Here is a 21,195-nt window from a genome sequence, read left to right as displayed (position 1 = left end):
TTTTTATAATTAATAATAAAAAATAACTTTCAAAAAATTATAATTTTTTTAAAGAAAAGTGGGATATATTATGAAGTATGTGATTTGATGTTGGAATTAATGGAGAAAGCTAAAGTTAGATTACTTTTATGATGATGATAGGATTGAGAATCTATCTTAGGTCTCAAATCCTACTATCTAGGGAGTGGTTGAAACCACCCTGATTGTGAGAAAGCCTATATGTACTAGGTTGTTCTCCTGATTGAAGAGTGTATTGTGTGTAGTGCTTGGGCACTCTCCAGGTATCTCACCTCGAGAGCCATTTAGGTAATAAACTCTGTTTTTTATCAATGTTTATTATGGATTGATAGTTATCCTCTTTTACCAACCATTCAGTTTATAAGATTAGGTTAATTTAAATGTATATATGCTTAACTGATATATATATATATATATATATATATATATATATATATATATATATATATATATATATATATATTTGTCAATTGAGTTTATCTTCGGTAGTTAGGAGGAATGATTGCCATCTTTCTCACCTAAGTTTGATTCCCATAAGTGACATGATGAACATTGCTATACTTGTTTTAGTAAATTAGGTTTTTTTTGGAGGATTGGGTAGTTGTTCAATTCCATAAAAATAACATAATGAAGAGAAATATTATTGTAATAACTTCTAGGTACATATAATTGAAATATTGATAAATTTAACTTCACCAAATTAAACAATATTCTCAGAAGAAATATTAAAAAGATAATTCTTTTTTATAATAATAAAATGTTTTTTCTTGAATTTATTAGACTTCATACTTTCTATTTGATAACTTTGGATACAAATGCAATATTTATGCAAGTTTTTACATAAAAAATGGATAGCAATAAGATGAAAATAAATATACTTATCAAGAATGATTGTTCATCATTGTTTATGTATTTTTTGACATTTTAATAAGTGGGAGAAAGAATGTAAATGCATGGATCTATTATTGGATGTTACCCACCAAAATTTATGCAAGTCCTTACACCTAAGTAGGCAATTAATTTCTCCACTTTAGATATCAATTTATCAGTCCCTTCCAAGGCATGACTATAAATACACTTACATGTTGACCACTACTAATTTAACATTAACTATGACAAGTTTTAATGTTTAAATTATAAAAATAAATAGGGAATATAGTTTGTCAAAAACTTTTTGTTCTATAATTCACAAATACCTATTTCAGATTTTTAGTCTGCAATATCTATTTCTTCTAAATCTGTCAAATTCTATTGATTATAATTGAAAATCAAATTTAATGGACCCATCAAATAATTTTAAATTAATTTGGACACAATTATCTTATATGCAATTTTCTTAAAAACATAAATTTTTTTAACTTAAATATTAAGAACTAAGTTTCCTACCACCGTGGTTAACTTGTTAAATATTATAATAATGTTACATCATTACGACTTAACTTTTAACTCCAAGTCGACTTTCTCCCATACTCAGAAAAAACTGTGTGACCAGTAAATAACATATACTGTGGTGACCAATAGATAACAGATAATTCGATTTTTGACTATATATTTGAGTGGAAAGTGAAAGATTGGTAGGGAAAAGGGACTGATAGCACTTGGGAAAAATGGTTTCAGAAGAAATGAGCATTCATCTATAAACAGATATAAGTTTACCTCCATGGGTTCAGCTTCAACCTTGACGAGCCACATCTCAATAAAGAAGAATCCAAAGCATGCAAGTTGCACAAAATGTGCAATAAAGATGGAGGAGATCAAAAACAGATTCTCTGACAAGAAAAGAGGAATCCAAAGCATTCTATGGCATTCCAATGACCGCATGTGGATAAGAAGGCTGCCAAAGGCTTTAAGAGTTATAAATAACAAGGCAAGTGTCGGGAAAGAGTCCAAGTCAGACGGCAGACGGAGGAAAGAGTCCAAGTCAGACGGCAGACGGCAGACGGCAGACGGAGGAATCCAAAGCAGGAAGTTGCATTCCAATGACCGCATTTGGATAAAAAGGCTGCCAAAAGGCTTTAAGAAGGCTGCCAAAAGGCTTTAAGAAGGCTACCAAGTCAGACGCGTTCAAGGCAAGTTCCCGGAATGTGTCGCTCCTTTTATTTGCAACTTTTATTGCATTCCTATCCATAGTCAATGGAGAGAACCAGAGGGCAGACGTGTGAAAATTTTCGATCACTGCCACCGCCGAGCAACTGTTATTTATATGGATAACAGAGAGAGAGAAATTAAAGTATTTTATTTTCTTCCGTGGATTGATACCGAGGTATTGCAGCATCCCGGGTAGGAAGATTAAGGTATGAAGCCAACCCAACCCACTGTTGTTATTTATATGGATGACATTGTGAGAGAGTAATTCATTTTCTGGGTTCAACTAACCATCCGAGTCATTCCTAACAGTACAGTTGGTAGGACATCGCTGGTCGAGTTGTGGTTGAGATGGACGCGCACTCGCAGTCGCTGTGACAGTCCGTATTGGTGTTTGGTAATGCTCTGGTGATCTGTTCAGGTCTGTTGTTATTGTAGTAACATAACTTACTAGCTCTCCACAAAGGGCAACAAAACGAGAGTGTCGAAGACAACGATGGCCGCGAAAGCGGCGGTTTCCTCTGGTTTGCCTGGTGGCGCCAAAAATGAGCTGTTGCATATTGTCTTCCAGCAACTGCAGATTTATATTTCTGCTCACATTTATTCTCTGCTGCTGTCGCCGCTGCCGATTTGGGTTTCTTATCTGCGGCGGATGCAATCCTAGCCAGCTATGATGCCGCTGTCGATGTTGCGCCCCTTCCCGAATTCTGTTCCGCGCCTGCCATGGCTGAATGTTGTTGTGAAGATTCAGGCCGCCCATTTGCTCTTCTAACTCCACCATGACTGTGGAAGACGGTTCCTGTTCCATTGTGCACATATGGGCGGAAGCTGATGCCAGCTCCTCCTGTACGAGCTGAGCCTGCCCAGATTTCACAGAATTATCCCCCATATTATTACTTCTTCCACAACTCGAATTAACGAACGAACTAATCCCAATAATGTCGCCTGACTTCAGGCTCTGTTTTCGACTTTTCTTATTTCTCTCCAATACTTTCTATATATATATACATAACCCAAACATTGACTGCACCTGTAAGTCAGCTTTTATTTGTTTTTTTTTTAACTCACTTATCAAATAAATCTACGCATGTGTTTCTCTACTTTTTAAAATAAATTATTTTATAAATTCTCGAAATCTTAATTTACGGAATTGAGAGTCCGTAGGTTTTTATAATTGAGCGTAATAACGCATGTATTTTCTGCGACTTGCAGTCTGTTATGTGATATTCAGATTCTTTTTTTTGGTTGAACTCGGAGTTGCACTTTGTGACTTTATATCTACATTACTTGTTTTATTTTTGGGTCGAAGAGTTTATTAAACTAGAGTGCGTAGGTTTCTATAGTTAAATATTATATCAGTGCATGTATTTTTTTTGGAAGTTGCATTATATCATTTTTTTTCGGGGTTGAACTGTGTTCGAATTTATATTTGCGATTTGCAGTGCGTTATGTTATATTCAGATTCTTTGTTTTTCTGGGTTGAACTGCGAGTTGCTCTCTGTGAGTTTACATTTACATTGTCTGTTTTATTTTTGGGTTGAAGACTTGATTAAACAAGAATGCGTAGGTTTCTATAATTAAATAATATGATAGCGCATGCAATTTTTTTTATAGTTGCGTTATATTATTTGTTTTTGTGGTTGAACTGGGTTCGAATTTATATTGTGAGAGAATTTATATTGTCTTAAAATTTTCGATCGCTGCTGGTGCCAAGCAACTGTTGTTATTTATATGGATGACATTGTGAGACAGTAATTTATTTTCGTGCTTTCTTTGTTTTTTGCATTCATATCAAAAGCATTGCAGGATCCGGGAAGCGTACGAAGCCTAACAAAGTTTCTGCTACTGTTTTATAGTGAGAATGCAGAAACTCAAGATGGGAGGCGGCCATATGTTGATGATTGGAATGCTGTTTTTTCTAGCAGCTACCTGTATTACTGGTGTAATGGTGTCGGCTGCTTGTCCTCCTAACTGCGACCCGCCATGCTGCCCGCATGTGTGTCCGTATGATTGTAAGTTTGCGACACTAGAGGAAGGGGAGGGCGTGGGTGGAGTTGTCCATAAAAAAGAAGAAAGGGTGGCTCCTAGAGCCCACATGCCCTGATTCCCCACAGAGCCCAAAGTGAAAGTCTGCTCTGGCCTCGTGATCCCTTCTCATTGCGAGTGTGTACACACTTAAATAAATAGAAATAAATTAAAATAAGAAATTCAACGTATGTGAGTGTGTACACATAACAAATGAGTTGGAACTCTATATATATATAGAGTATTGTATTATTTGTATTGGTGTAAGTATGGTTTTGTTTCTTAACAAAATTATAATTTTAAAATAATAATAAGTTAAATATTTTTATATTTAAAAAAATATATATAATAAGATTTTTATTGATGGAAATTTATTTATGAAGATTTGTTATAATACTTATTCGCCATTACCATAGTTTATCATTATTACATGCTCAAAAAAAAGATAAGTCATTTTTATAACACTTGTTTATATATTCTTATTTTTAATTATCGAATTAAATTAAAATAGAAAAAAATGCATAACTACTTTGAAATAATTTTAGCATTTAATTGTGTATGTTATCAAGCCACTATACTTAAATTTAAATCCACTAAAATATAATCTTGTGACATTAAGTTTATCACCAATTTTGTCAACCTATAATTTTACAAGGGTTGAAATAATCAAATTTCATAGAATTTTAGCTTTGAAAACATTCTCATTGTTTGAATCTAGCTCACAATTTACTATAGATAACGACATTTTTAATGAATAGAACAATAAGAGTATAGTCATATTAGCTTCACCTTTATAGTGCTCATGGACATAGACAATTATTATAGCCCTATATGAAGTTCAATGATGATTATAGCACTTCCATAAATCACGAGTTATAGACATATCACGCAGAAGAAGTAATTTTGCAAAACAAGCGTTTTGCGAAGTTGACAATGCCTGCATAATAAAGGATGCGTGGGAGAGGGGATATGTGTATGAGAAGGGTGTGTGGAGGCAATGCGTGTGTGGAGCAATGAACAACAACAAACAAACAAAAATAACAACAAAAAAAAAATATTATAATACAAATCATTTAAAAAAAAAAATTAAAAAGCAAAAACAACAAAACAAAACAAAGGGGAAAAAGGCCTTGGGTTGCAAGGGCAGATTCAAGGATCGCCCCTGCCACCACAGGGCTCATTGGGCGCACAAAGATAACGGTAAGTGTGGTTCAGTGTGAAGGTAACGCCCTGCCAACATGAAAATCTCATGAACTGCGACTACAACATTTTTCCAGGCCTTGATTTGCTCATCCTTGAAAATGTGTGGAGAATGTGGAAAGTTGCACAACATTACATAAAAGGTTATGATTATCATACTTATTTGTTGCATGCCAAAATAATCTAGCTCACAATTTACTATAGATAATGACATTTTTAATGAATAGAACAATAAGAGTATAGTCATATTAGCTTCACCTTTATAGTGCTCATGGAAATAGACAATTATTATAGCCCTATATGAAGTTCAATGATGATTATAGCACTTCCATAAATCACGAGTTATAGACTTATCACGCAGAAGAAGTAATTTTGCAAAACAAGAGTTTTGCGAAGTTGACAATGCCTGCATAATAAAGGATGCGTGGGAGAGGGGATATGTGTATGAGAAGAGTGTGTGGAGGCAATGTGTGTGTGGAGCAATGAATACATTTTCTTCCGCACACATGAAATTTGACTTGGAATATATAGATGGTTTTTATTTTCTTTTCAAGGGTTCATGTCGAATCATTTTGAAATATATATATTCATGCAATCTATAAACATTTTAAAAATTAGTGTATCCATTTTTTTCTATTTTTGTTATTCATTATGTATTGTAGGTATTATTATAGTATATATAAGTTGTCGATAGCTAAAGTCTTTATGGAAGAAATGCATGTGCGAAAGTGTGTAGATAAAAGGCTAAGTTCCATTGCCATGTACAAGGTGGGTCCAAAATGAAATATTTAATTTATTATCGTGTTGGGAAAACAACCCAAATATTTAGATTTGGTGTATTGATTGCTCTAATTGTAGAACTATTTTTTTCTTTGCATGAAGAGAAATGAAGCTACTTTAATGCATGGAAGAGAAATATAGAGCCTAAAGTGACTATAATTGATTGTAAATGATAAATGATAAAGTTATCATGAATAAATTAATAACAACTAATAAACAATTACTTACCTTCTTTCTAAGTAATAAAATAATGCAATTATGAAAAAGAAGTTAATAGTTTCAGGTAATAGTTTCATGTTATTCCCATTTTGTATTTGAATAATTTTGTTTAGTCATATGTGGAGCTAAAATAAATGTCATGAAATATGATTCACAGATACATAGTTCCATGTAAGTAATTTTATGCATTTCAAATTTATTTATTTTCTTCACTTGTCTAGATTCTATTAGGTCTCCATCATAAGTCACTAAATTGTTGTTATGTTAGATTACTAATGGATTGTGCAATTGTAGCTCAACTTCTCCATGCCAAGTTTTATAGCATCAATCCCAAATTGGCCTCTCTAAAAATAAGGTAACTTATCAAATGGGGACTTGTAACCTTAAAATGATAACTCTAGCTAAAATGCCCCAAAAAACATGAAAAGTAACCTCGAAAAATGAAAAGTGTGTATCTTGGAGCAACATTTTTTTAGGGTAAATTTCCAATATTTTTTAAAACTCGCAATGAAAACCAATTTTTAAATGCAAAAAAACACCTTGAAAATTAAAAGTGTTGATGCTGGAATAATGTCTTTTTTTCGGTAAATTTTCAACATTTTTTTAGCAATGGTGTTAAAGATAAAATACCATGACTCTCAAAAACTTAAAATTTCAACAATTTTCAGACATGACATTAAACATAAAATTATCTTCTCTCCGAAAAGTATTAAAATTCCAACAATATTTAGCCATGGCATTACGGATAAAATACTTATAACTATTTTCAACCATAGCATTAAAGATAAAATATCATGACTAAGAAAAAACTTAAAATTTTGTCAAATTTTCAAAGATCAAATTAAAACCAAATATCACAAAGTTCAATATATTTCAACCATGGCATTATGAAAAAATTATATGACTAAATATAACTTTAAAAGTGAATGACTAGATGAAAATCATTATACCAAGAGTAATTTATTTTTTAAATACTAAAAGTATAGCTATTTAAAATTTTAGCATAAAAGAATTTGACAAAATTGTCACATACCCCGGTAACCTCGCATGTAAAAGTAGGGAGTTAGAATTTTTTATACAAATTACCCACAAGTAATTATCCAATTCACAACTCCACAATTCATCATTAACCATTAGATATAATGTACATTAGCACATCAAGTAAATTGCAATAGAAGACAGTAAGTTGCTTAACCATTAACCACCACTGTGGTAGTGTAATAACATAAACTGTCTCATGAATCCTTGCATCCATTTCATGATTTTCTTAACCATATTAGTTAATCACATACTTGGACATTATGATTATGCCATCAAATAAAGAACCATCAAATTCAAGGATTCATCAGATCATCAAACTGACACAAAAGACAATCACACCATTGAACACCAATATACCCTGGAAACCCCGTAGGGTGAAAACCAGCAAGCGTTTAATCTTATTATTAAACGTTCGTGAGGGTTTTCACCCCTCACTCAATGGCTTATAAGGGATTCCATACATTAACCATTGTTATAAAATCATTACAATGAATTATCATTAAGTCATCACATAACTAGCTAAAAGCTAATACAGTTTCCATGAAACCCTTTCCTTACATACCGCCACATGCAACATTCCTTGTGGCATGATTGTTCTAGCAATGTACGATCCTGCAGCTTGTACTCATCTGCATGGACCGTTAATCCTTTTCCTGCCACAACATTAAACATCACTTTTCTTTGGCTCCATTTGCCATCGTTTCTGTCAATGTTATCATCAACTAGCTTGGCAACAAGATTAGATACCATATTAATCAATCAATAAGCAACCTCTAAAAGATATCTTTTAACATCTACTCATATGCATGAGCAAGCATGACATAATATCTAACTAGTACATATATTCAAGTAAATACTTGTTCTACTTTCCACAATGCTTATTCACACTCATGCACAACTCTCTTAAGAGATCTAACTCATTAGTTCTACTAAAATGTATAACACAATGACCATTCTTTGTGCATCCAATAGCCTATCATAACAGTCATTCTTTAATGTATGCAGCACAAGTTTCCTTCTCAGAATTCTACCATCATTTCCTATAAACAATTACATACTTCTCTCTTAAAAGGAAGTCATTATAACCTCATTTCTTATCTTTCTATATGTAGGTTTCTCATGTTTCCCTTTCTAGAAGTTATTATAGATACCCCTCTCTATGCATAAAAATCAAGAAACAATAACAAGGATTAACTTAACCTTTTATGCACCACAATAAAGAATTCGACATAACTCATCTAGCAAACAATAATTTCAAGAGAATATCGGTTCCAAAGAAGATAACATAATCACTTTCTCTACGTACACACAAAATCATATTTCCGATGTCACAAAGGCTACCCCTTTTTTTGCATGCACATGTGTTTCTTTTCCTAACACAATTACTTTTACTTCAAGCAAATAATCTTTCCACGGAACAAGTATGGATTCTTGGTTCTTGTATGAACACTATTCATATGTGTCTTTAAAGGAAAGAACCTCTATTTTTGTTTTCAAGAGATCTCCCATAAAGTCATTATTTTCATGCAAGAAGAATGCACTCTTTCCTAAAAAGAAACCTATTAATGTGTATATATAACATACTCTTTCTTCAAGAAAGTTAGTATGATTACCTATGTGCCTAGAAGCACATTATTAGAAATTTCTATCATGCATGCATTGCATAACTATTTCACAAAAACTTCTAAATTAGCTAATATCCCAATGCAATAAAGCATATATCCCTTCTCAATACAATCCAACTTAACTGCTATTTCTTTATATGAATTCATTAAAATACCATCTTTACCAAGAAAACATATAAATTGTTCAATCTTTTACCACATGCATTAACCTATTTTCTTTACCAAGAAAACATATAAAAATAATCATCTTTTACCGCATGCATTAACATGTTTTCTTCACCAAGAAAACATATAAAATATTTAATCTTTTACCACATGCATTAACATGTTTTCTCCACCAAGAAAACATATAAAATATCTAATCTTTTACCGCAGGCATTAACATGTTTTCTCCACCAAGAAAACATATAAAATATTTAATCTTATACCGTGGGCATTAACATGTTTTCTCCACCAAGAAAACACATAAAATATTTAATCTTTTACTGCATGCATTAAAATAGTTTCTCTATATATAAAAATATGCATTTACTTATCTTATCTTGGCAGCCTCCTTGCCTTCATCACCTTCAACACGACAAAAGAACTTCCAGGTCCCATCACAGTCAACAGGAGCTCGCTTCCATTTGACATAAATGTGGCTGATTGGAACAATAGGCCCATAAACCAACAACAATAACAAGTTTCCCACTAATGATGTAGTTCAGGGCATGAAACGTAAGTCTCATCGCAACTACTTAAGTACCAGGCCTGTCGCAGACCAGTCTACAAAGTGTTTTTCACTATAGAACAAAGTGTTTCTCACTACAAATCCCCAAGGAGCCGTCTCCCGAACTCCATCGAACACCAAATCCGCCCCTCGATCGATTCTCGTTGTAGATCTCTGGCCTCTGTACCATGCTATGGATGCATACCCATTGCAATAGCTGCCACCAAAAGATTACCGTGAGTCCCTTTATTGGAGAGAATTTATGCTTGCTCCCCCAGTCACAGTCAATCTCTCCTGTGAATAAAGAACGTTGAGGGCAGTTATCAAGAAATGAACCCTAACTAAAACAGCAAATGCTAAACTTCATTAGTTATGAATATTTTATTTCACTTAAGGAATTGGCCGAACAATAATATCTTCCGTAATACTCCTTAGCCTAGCGCACCAGAAAAATGGCTTCGCAAGATTCGTTTCTCCCCGGCCATATCTTACAGTTATTACAGGTGTAGAGGACCAATGGCCTCCACGCACAATTAGCCAAAATATTCTCCTCAATTAGTTTTTACGATTAACAAGAATTAGTTTTTAAACTAATTTGTAATCTTTTAAAAGAATTACTATTTACTCAACTGTATAATTTTACACCGAGTTATTTAGGGATGTTACATACTCCCCCCCTTAACAGGAACACCGTCCTCGGTGTTCATCACTCGTTGGAACTTTAGATTTTACTCATGGTATTACCATCTAGACCACACAAAAGATGATCCTTCCTCTTTAAAATCAAAGATTTCATTCCAAGAAATGACAATAAACAAAATAGTAATGATATAATCATAAGAAATATCAATAGTCACAAGCATTCATAACTGCAAAAATATGCAAGTTCTAATTGTCACCACTTGGCCCTTATTCAAATTCGAAATCCAAACTCTATATCAACTTACCATTACTTACCATCTAGTCTTGAAAATCATGAGCACTTCTACGTAAGTATTTTAATAGTGGTTGGTCAATGCATCAACCCTCCATGGTAAGTAATCCTGTAATAAGTGACAAACAAATTTAATCGCATTAGTCATAATGTTGTGAGTCAAATGAAATACTTTTAACTATTAATCAATTGTGCAATGTTAGATGATTTTTAAACACAGTACTTTTACAAGTACTTAAGAGCTCATCACTGCTCCACATGCACACTGCATTAACTCTCACTAAAGACATCCACATAGTACTTCTAAAAGTGCCAAAAGAGCACCTAGCTCCCTAATCATCAAATAGTCAATCACTGCATCAAGTAAAAATTGTCTTAGCCCCCACTAAGACGTTCACAAAATTAATAATACAATAAAGGAATTAAAATTTCCAATAACTCCTTATTGAGCACTAAGCTCATTTCTTGTTAAATGTGCATAACATATTTTACACAACTACATGTAAAATTCATTTTTAACATAACATATAGTTGATTAGTTAATTCCTTTAGCTATGAGACCACAATAGGCTAAAGAATTCCCAACCCATAGGAACTAGTTTCCACAACCAGATCAAGTCATTTTCACATCCAGACAGTTTCTTTGATAGAAACCTTACCAGGTCTAACATGGAATTCCACTGGCCAACCAACTCAAGAATTATAGGGAGAGGAAATTTGGGCATACAAGTACCATCAACGCCTCCGGGCAGGTAATTTCCATCAACCCAAATCCGGGAAAACAAGTACCATCAACCCCTCCGAGCAGGTAACTGCCATCAACCCAAGGCATTCTAGCCTTTCACAATCTGGGCAGACAAGTACCATCAACCCTTCCGGGCAGGTAATTACCATCAACCCAAGGCATTCTAGCCTTTCACATCTATGTGCAACTATCTGGCATGCTAAATTTCTCTTTTATCACTATCCCCAAAGTAATTGACATAATGAACCATATAATCATTATCATTAACGAAACAAACATGCATGTATATGATGCATCTACATTTAACCCTCAACATGGATTCACAACATCTGGATTGATAGGAAACACAACTGACATACATGTTGTATGCATTCTGATTTCCAATAACACAATCATGCATATCATATAACCTTATTCTTTCTCATTTATGATTGCAATTCTCATTGCAGCATTTTACGTGACGAGTTTTTCTTGTTTCCATTAAGCTACCACTACTTAATCCCATTAGCAACATTAGTTATACATATGCATCCTTTTAATAAGTATTCACTTCCCTAATCCTTTTAGTTTGCGGCACAATACTATCATGCATAAAAGTATATTCAAATATTCATTACGGTGTAAATGCCTATGATAATTGAGGTAACAATCTAAACATTTCCAATTTCCCACAACGTATTGCCTTCAACATACCAATACAGGAAACAACTACCACAATCACTTGTTTGTGAATTGTGGTAAGCTTAAATCAAATTCAATTAACGCACATTAGTGCTATTAGTTAGTCACACAACACTAACCAATCACAACTACCAATCATCTTAACGGAACCATGGCAAAACTTAATCAAAATTAGTTATGACAATCAAGTCTCTTTACTTGACTCAATGCATATTTTCAATATCTAAAGGGGTTCTTCTAATGTCCTTTTAAAAAAATTTGTCATCCTATTCAAGGATGTTCCCCATAATTTATATTCATGCATTGGCTCATTAAGTTTTGTTCATTGTAACTTCAATCTTGTTCAATAAATGCATCATTGTTATTGCCATGTTTGCAAATCAAAAGTGGGTAGTTGATTGTCACTTTCCTCAATGAGTGTTCAATATTGTTCTTAAGTGTGACAAAGGTTTCATTGTCTTTTATCCTCATCAGGAATCCAATGTCATGAACATAGTTATGCAGCAACTTTATTACTTACTACTCAAAGTAGTTTAAACACAAATCACACTTATCATACCAAAAGTAGTGTACTACGTAAATCAATATGTGAATGGTTGAGTTAATGCCCACTGACGCATACCTCAATTTCCTTTCTACTTACCAATTCCCAAAGGCGCCAGTGCTGCAACCTTTAGCTCTGATACCACTTGTCACATACCCCGGTAACCTCGCATGTAAAAGTAGGGAGTTAGAATTTTTTATACAAATTACCCACAAGTAATTATCCAATTCACAACTCCACAATTCATCATTAACCATTAGATATAATGTACATTAGCACATCAAGTAAATTGAAATAGAAGACAGTAAGTTGCTTAACCATTAACCACCACTGTGGTAGTGTAATAACATAAACTGTCTCATGAATCCTTGCATCCATTTCATGAAGTCCTTAACCATATTAGTTAATCACATACTTGGACATTATGATTATGCCATCAAATAAAGAACCATCAACATCAAGGATTCATCATCATCAAACTGACACAAAAGGCAATCACACCATTGAACACCAATATACCCTGGAAACCCCGTAGGGTGAAAACCAACAAATGTTTAATCTTATTATTAAACGTTCGTGAGGGTTTTCACCCCTCACCCAATGGCTTATAATGGATTCCATCCCTTAACCATTGTTATAAAATCATTACAATGAATTATCATTAAGTCATCACATAACTAGCTAAAAGCTAATACAGTCTCCATGAAACCCTTTCCTTACATACCACCACATGCAACATTCCTTGTGGCATGATTTTTCTAGCAATGTACGATCCCGCAGCTTGTACTCATCTGCATGGACCGTCAATCCTTTTCCTGCCACAACATTAAACATCACTTTTCTTTGGCTCCATTCGTCATCATTTCCTGTCAATGTTATCGTCAACCAGCTTGGCAACAAGATTAGATACCATATTAATCAATCAATAAGCAACCTCTAAAAGAGATCTTTTAACATCTACTCATATGCATGAGCAAGCATGACATAATATCTAACTAGTACATATATTCAACTAAATACTTGTTCTACTTTCCACAATGCTTATTCACACTCACGCACAACTCTCTTAAGAGAACTAACTCATTAGTTCTACTAAAATGTATAACACAATGACCATTCTTTGTGCATCCAATAGCCTATCATAACAACCATTCTTTAATGTATGCAGCACAAGTTTCCTTCTCAGAATTCTACCATCATTTCCTATAAACAATTACATACTTCTCTCTTAAAAGGAAGTCATTATAACCTCATTTCTTATCTTTCTATATGTAGGTTTCTCATGTTTCCCTTTCAAGAAGTTATTATAGATACCCCTCTCTATGCATAAAAATCAAGAAACAATAACAACAATTAACTTAACCTTTTATGCACCACAATCAAGAATTCGACACAACTCATCTAGCAAACAATCTTTTCAAGAGATTATCGGTTCCAAAAAAGATAACTTAATAACTTTCTCTACGTACACACAAAATCATATTTCCGATGTCACAAAGGCTACCCCTTTTTTTTTGCATGCACATGTGTTTCTTTTCCTAACACAATTACTTTTACTTCAAGCAAATAATCTTTCCACGGAACAAGTATGGATTCTTGGTTCTTGTATGAACACTATTCATATGTGTCTTTAAAGGAAAGAACCTCTATTTTTGTTTTCAAGAGATCTCCCATAAAGTCATTATTTTCATGCAGGATGAATGTTCTCTTTCCTAAAAAAAAACCATATTTATGTGTATATATAACATACTCTTTCTTCAAAAAAGTTAGTATGATTACCTATGTGCCTAGAAGCACATTATTAGCAATTTCTATCATGCATGCATTGCATAACTATTTCACAAAAACTTCTAAATTAGCTAATATCCCAATGCAATAAAGCATATATCCCTTCTCAATACAATCCAACTTAACTGTTATTTCTTTATATGCATTCATTAAAATACCATCTTTACCAAGAAAACATATAAATTGTTCAATCTTTTACCACATGCATTAACCTATTTTCTTTACCAAGAAAACATATAAAAATAATCATCTTTTACTGCATGCATTAACATGTTTTCTTCACCAAGAAAACATATAAAATATTTAATATTTTACCGCATGCATTAACATGCTTTCTCCACCAAGAAAACATATAAAATATTTAATCTTTTACCGCAGGCATTAACATGTTTTCTCCACCAAGAAAACATATAAAGTATTTAATCTTTTACTGCAGGCATTAACATGTTTTCTCCACCAAGAAAACATATAAAATATTTAATCTTTTACTACATGTATTAAAATACTTTCTCTAAATAAATAAATAAATAAATAAATGCATTTACTTATCTTATCCTGGTAGCCTCCTTGCCTTCATCACCTTCAACACGACGAAAGAACTTCCAAGTCCCATCACAGTCAACAGGAGCTCGCTTCCATTGGACATAAATGTGGCCAATACGAACAATAGGCCCATAAACCAACAGTAATAACAAGTTTCCCACTAATGACGTAGTTCAGGGCATGAAACGTAAGTCTCATCGCAACTACTCGAGTACCATGCCTGTCGCAGACTAGTCTACAAAGTATTTTTCACTATAGAACAAAGTGTTTCTCACTACAAATCCCCAAGGAGCCGTCTCCCAAACTCCATCGAACACCAAATCCGCCCCTCAATTGATTCCTGTTGTAGATCTCTGGAGAAAAGTTGCCTCTGTACCATGCTATGGATGCATACCCATTGCAATAGCTGCCACCAAAAGATTACAGTGAGTCCCTTTATTGGAGAGAACTTATGCTTGCTCCCCCGGTCACAGTCAATCTCTCCCATGAATAAAGAATGTTGAGGGCAGTTATCAAGAAATGAACCCTAACTAAAACGGCAAATGCTAAACTTCATTAGTTATGAATATTTTATTTCACTTAAGGAATTGGCCGAACAATAGTATCTTCCATAATACTCCTTGGCCTATCGCACGAGAAAAATGGCTTCGCAAGATCCGTTTCTCCCCGGCCATATCTTACCGTTATTACAGGTGTAGAGGACCAATGGGCTCCACGCACAATTAGCCAAAATATTCCCCTCAATTAGTTTTTACGAATAACAAGAATTAGTTTTTAAATTAATTCGTAATCTTTCAAAAGAATTACTATTTACTCAACTGTATAATTTTACACCGAGTTATTTAGGGATGTTACAACAATGCAATAGAAATTTAAAAATCAACCATATAATTGACACGTAGAGAAGGTGAAGTAAATTCATTGCAATGAAATCTTAAAAATCAACCATGAAATTGACACAATTTGGGGGCAAAATTGATCCATTATAACAAAACTTTAAAATCAACTATTAAATTGACACATAATGAGATTAGGTTGTTAGTCAAGGATCTACACAATCTCTATCAAAATAACTTAATAAAACGAAAAATACAAAACAAAACAAAAGTTGAAAAAACTTAAAAGTAAAACCAAAATACACAATTTTAAAAAATAATAACTAATTATTAAAACATAAAAATTTAAAAAAATTAAAAAAACAAACATATTATATATATATATATATATATATATATATATATATATATATATATATATATATAACCCACCAAAAAAATAAAGCATAAAAATTGTTTAAAAAAACTAAATTAACTCATTAAAAATAAAAGAATAGAAAAAACATATATTAAATTGAAAAAACAAAAACATAACTAAATTAACTCATTAAAAATAAAAGAATAGAAAAAAAAAACATTAAATTGAAAAAACAAAAACATATTTTCAAAAAAAACATAATTTAAAGAAAAAAATTAAATTATTAAGGTAAAAAAATGATATCCAAAAAAAATAAATGCCAATTTAAAAATATTTAAATTAAAAAAATTATTCAAACCATAGTAAATATTAAATTAAAACAAATTAACGTTTTTATTAAAATGAATATAACAAAATTTAAAAAATAATAATAAATTAAAAAATAAATGATATATATATATATATATATATATATATATATATATATTCAAAAAAAAAAAATCATTAAAATAAATAAAAAAATATAGAGAATATATATATATATATATATATATATATATATATATATATATATATATATATATATATAACTAAAATTCACTACCCATGGCACCTAGTTAGGGGTAATGACTTTTTTTTGGGTATTGATTTTTTTTGTTTAAGTGTTATATATATATATATATATATATATATATAGTCAAGTTATATGCAATTTTTCAAGCTTGACTTGTGGTTTGAGGAGCCATGATCCATGGGCATCTAAGTTGTAGTCACCTGAGGATTGCATCTGGCTTGAGCCACACCATCCCTATGCTGACTGGATTTTTTAGCATGTCTCATCCCCCTATCACAGGGAACAATCACGCTCTATGAAGCTTGATCTTTGGTTTCTTTACTAATGAGATGCATCATCAACCAATTATGCAAAAAGACTTGACTTTAATATCTTCTTTTCTATATTGTTTTAACGTTTTTACTTTCTATTTTTATTTTTATTTATTTTTTTAATTTTTGTGTTTCATTTTTTTAAATATTTCTTTTCAATTTTTTTTTTTATTATTATTATTTTTAATTAAATGTCTCATAATATGTATTTTTGAATTATATATATATGCAACATGTGTATTTTTTTGTTGAGTGTTTAAAATTATTATTTTCTAATGACAATTTTCTTTTTTTTTGTAAGCTTGGTACGGGGAAGGATAGCCCAAGATTTGAACCCAAGACTTCCGATTCGGTGAGACTTCATTTCCACAGCCACTGCCACTTGAGCTACCCCATGCGGACTTTAATGACAATTATTTTATATGTATTGAAGTATTAATTAAGGATATATAAATATCTAAAAAATCTTAACTCCAAAATATTATTTTTATTATTATTTTTTAACTTTGCGAAAAAAATAAAATAATCATTTAAAAAATCATTACAAATAAAAAAAAAACCACTAGTTTGGAAAACCTTAAAAGAAAAACATCTTAGGACTAAAAATAAGAAGAGGAATAAGACAACTTGAAAGATTGTTAAATAATCAACATTTAAAAAAAAACATTGTGCATACTTAGGACATAAGAAAGTTTAAATTGTTTAAAATATGCCCAAAAAAATGGTTCAAGCTACTTTCAAAAACAGCATGAAAACCATAAACATTTTTTAAAAATTATCCATAAAAAATTTAAAGTGTACAAAATAAACCCCCAAAAAAGGGGCTGATGTCGCATCAATGCTTTTCAAAATTGGCATGAAAATTACTAACATTTAAAAAGAATGTGCATACTTATTAAAATAAAAATATTTAAAGTGTGAAAAATGTACTCCCAAAAAAAAATGTATTCTAAATCAACACTTTTCAAAATTGCATGACTTTTTGCAACTCTAGAAAAGTGAGAGTTCTAGAAAAGTGAGAGTTCTCGTTTGATAGGTTACTTTGTTCACAACAAATATGATATATAAATGTTCAAGGTGTGTTAATACTGCTCCAAATCAGTAGGTGCATTTGATCATCAATGTTCTTAAATGGATAAAATATATAGTTTTAATTAAATTTAGATGTTTATTCTCAAACTTCAAGTGAAATGCCACTTATGGTATTTATTTTTTTAACATAAATTTTTCGTTTTAATTAGCTTTTGGTTTGAACTTGCAACTTTATGACAAATGGATTATATCATCAATGTTCGTAGTTTTTAATTAAATTTTCACTTGAAAGAAGTTTGGTGACTATATTTTTTTATTAAGAACAACCCATATAGTCTTCCTATTTACCCCACCTTGTGCAAAGACCTCCACACATGTTTTCCACAGTTTTAGACCTAGTGAGACTGTCAAACCAGGGAGGCTTACACTTTAGCTAACTTCTGTCTGGAAGAAAGGCGTGTACGAAGCTAAAGTGTATGTTGAAGTGTAGAGGTAAAAGGGTAAGTTCTACTTCTTCACACAAGGTGGCCCCAAAATAAAATATTTATTTTAAGATTGTGTTGGGAAAGCATTCTAGATATTTAGGCTTGGGTGTAATGATTTTTCTAGTCACAAATTAGTTTTTTATGTTACTTAAAGAGAAATGAAGTTAATTTGATTCATGGGAGACAAATATAGAGCCCAAAGTTGCTACATTTGGTTATAAATGATAAATAATAAAATATTCATGAATAAATCAACAACCCCTACTAAATGATTATTTATATTCTAAAGTCTGTGCATAAGTGTGGATATAAATGGCTAACTTCCATTTCTCTCCACAAGGAGAGAACAAAAGGAAATATTGAATCTATAATCATATTTGAAACATGATCCAGATATCTGCACTTGGGTGTCATTATTTCTCTAGTTGTAAAATTCTTTATTTCATTACGTGGAGAGAAATGAAGTTAATTTGATGATTGGAAGACAAATATGAAGCCCAAAGTAACTACATTAGCTGTAAATGGAAAATAATAAATTTGTCATTAATAAATTAACAACTAATAAACGATTATTTATCTTCCTTGGAAATAGTAAAATAATGGAATTATAGAAAAATAATAATAATTTTAGGTAGTAGTTACAAATTACTGTCATTTTGCATTTGAATAATTTTGTTTAGTCAGGGGAGAAGCTAAAGTTAATGCCATAGAATGTCTAATTGTTTTGTTTGATTTGCACATACTCAAAGAATCATATATTTCAAATTTATTTCTTTTCCATTTGTCTAGATTTTATTAGCTCTCTAGCATAAGTCCCTTGCTTCAAAAAATAGTACCAAGTCTAACGCAATTACCTAAGAAGGTCTGCATTTCTAGCATATAATAATCATAAGATACACAAATGAGGACAAAACATAAGACATATAGTAATTATGCAATTATGGAAGAAAAATTAAAAAGTTCATATAATCATTTCAAGCTATTTCCATTTTACATTTGAATAATTTTGTTTAGTCATGGTGAGCTAAAGTTAATTCCATGGAATCTCTAATTCTTTTGCTTGATTCAGACATACTCGAAGACTCATGCATTCCAAATTTATTTCTTTTTCACTTGTTTGAAATAATTTAATGATCGGTATCATCCTATTAGTTGGTGTTGTAGCGGCTACAACCACCCTCCAAAAATTTTCCTTGCCCTTGTTTTGGAGCCTCCCTACCAACCTTTCATAGCACCTTGTCTTGCTCCGTCAAGTACACAAGCTTCAATGCTTTTCTTGCATAAAGGGAGCCTGTTGATCATAGCTTGATGTACTCCCCTCACAGGTTGTTCACCCGAACTTAGTCCAGCTGCAAGCTGAGCAACTTCCCCAAGAAAATTGTGCATTTCTGGAGGGTAACCAACCTTCCCTCCAAAAGTGTGCAATCCTGTCTGGCAGCCTGCTGGGCTCCAAGATTGCGCAATTCTGCCAATCAACACTCCCAGCAGGAATTGCACAATTTTCCCCAACAGGGCTACTCAGCCCAGAAATTACACAAACCTCCGGCCATTTAGCCCAACTCCCATCCAGAAATATGCATTTTTCTCAAGCATTTGAACAGCTACATGCATGCGTAGTGTGGTTGACCAGCTCCACCCAAGACAAGGAAACGATGACTTGCATGCATATATGACTTGATTTTTCCCAGAATAGAAAAAGGTAACATGAAAAAGGCATCCCATGATTCAGGGAGCTATTATTAGTAGCCGGAGGTTACATGCAAACTTGTTTCAGAAACTTCCCTCCAAGTGTCGCTTTTTCCTAGATTTGTGGCATGCACATCATGAGCCGAAACTTATTTATTCGACGCATCAAAGCTCATTCATTCGCATCAATCTTGGAGCTCTGACATCCCACAGCATATCCAGGACTCTTCGACACATTTGGCTCATCTATTCACGGGTAAGTGGCCTCAACTTGTCTTTTTAAGCATTTCTATCTCTTTTTTTGTATTCGCTTGTGCGAGTGTTGTTTGCTTGATTTCTTTGAACGCTTGTTGTCATTTACATGTGTACTAGCTTGTCCTAGCTCTATTTTAGTTTTCGTTACTATCACACTATTGTCGCATGCATGAAATTGTTCTACACAAACGTTCGTTGATCCAGCAAATCACTTCACCCACATGCATGTTGATCTATTTGTTGAATTTTTCATTCATGTTTGCATGCACTATTAATAACTTATGCCATCACTTAGTGTCACAATGAATTCACTATCTTATTTGCTTTCAGTTGCCCATCAGCGAGTCGAGCCAACCTTAGCCCAGACTCTGCCTTCACCGAGACAACATTGCACAATCTAGGGAAGGAAGGCTCTGCCTTCCTCGCCATCAATGCGTATTTCTGCCTACAACTATCCTCCATGACTATTTTGTGCATTTATGAGGAACACTGACTGCTGGCCCAGAAAATTGCGCAATGTAGTCCCTAAGTTTGTAGTCCTTCCCATCTGGGATTGCGCATTGCGCAATCCCAGTAGCCAGCAGCCAGTCTGGATTGCGCATTGTGAAGATCTAGCTACCAGTCATGTCTCCCAGATAGCCTGGACTACCTTTTGAGCAATTCTGGCAGCCAGTCACCCAGCCCCCTAGAAGAAATTGCACAATCTTGCTCATCAGTCTCC

At 32.7% G+C, this 21,195-nt stretch overlaps 1 protein-coding gene across 3 annotated transcripts; it reads left to right on the top strand.

The window, feature by feature from the left end:
• Positions 1-1,920: 1,920 nt before the first annotated feature.
• Positions 1,921-4,319, top strand: LOC149218788 (uncharacterized). Of its 3 annotated transcripts, none has more exons than XR_016249191.1 (2): positions 1,921-2,312; positions 3,960-4,319. XR_016249191.1 is itself a non-coding variant. In XM_089384143.1 (2 exons), the coding sequence occupies exons 1-2, from the start codon at positions 3,042-3,044 to the stop codon at positions 4,205-4,207; spliced, it is 342 nt and encodes a 113-aa protein (XP_089240269.1). In that variant the 5' UTR covers positions 3,011-3,041; the 3' UTR covers positions 4,208-4,319. The 3 variants fall into 3 exon arrangements, 1 of the variants encoding a protein (XP_089240269.1); XR_016249192.1 differs by having other exon boundaries at positions 3,910-4,319; XM_089384143.1 differs by lacking the exon at positions 1,921-2,312 and adding an exon at positions 3,011-3,135.
• Positions 4,320-21,195: the final 16,876 nt, after the last annotated feature.

Source organism: Pinus tabuliformis, chromosome Q (genome assembly GCF_031772625.1).
Source record: "Pinus tabuliformis cultivar Carrire ecotype Pingquan chromosome Q, CPIR1, whole genome shotgun sequence".
NCBI classification, from domain to species: Eukaryota; Viridiplantae; Streptophyta; class Pinopsida; order Pinales; family Pinaceae; genus Pinus; species Pinus tabuliformis.
This window is presented reverse-complemented; position numbering and strand designations above follow the sequence as displayed.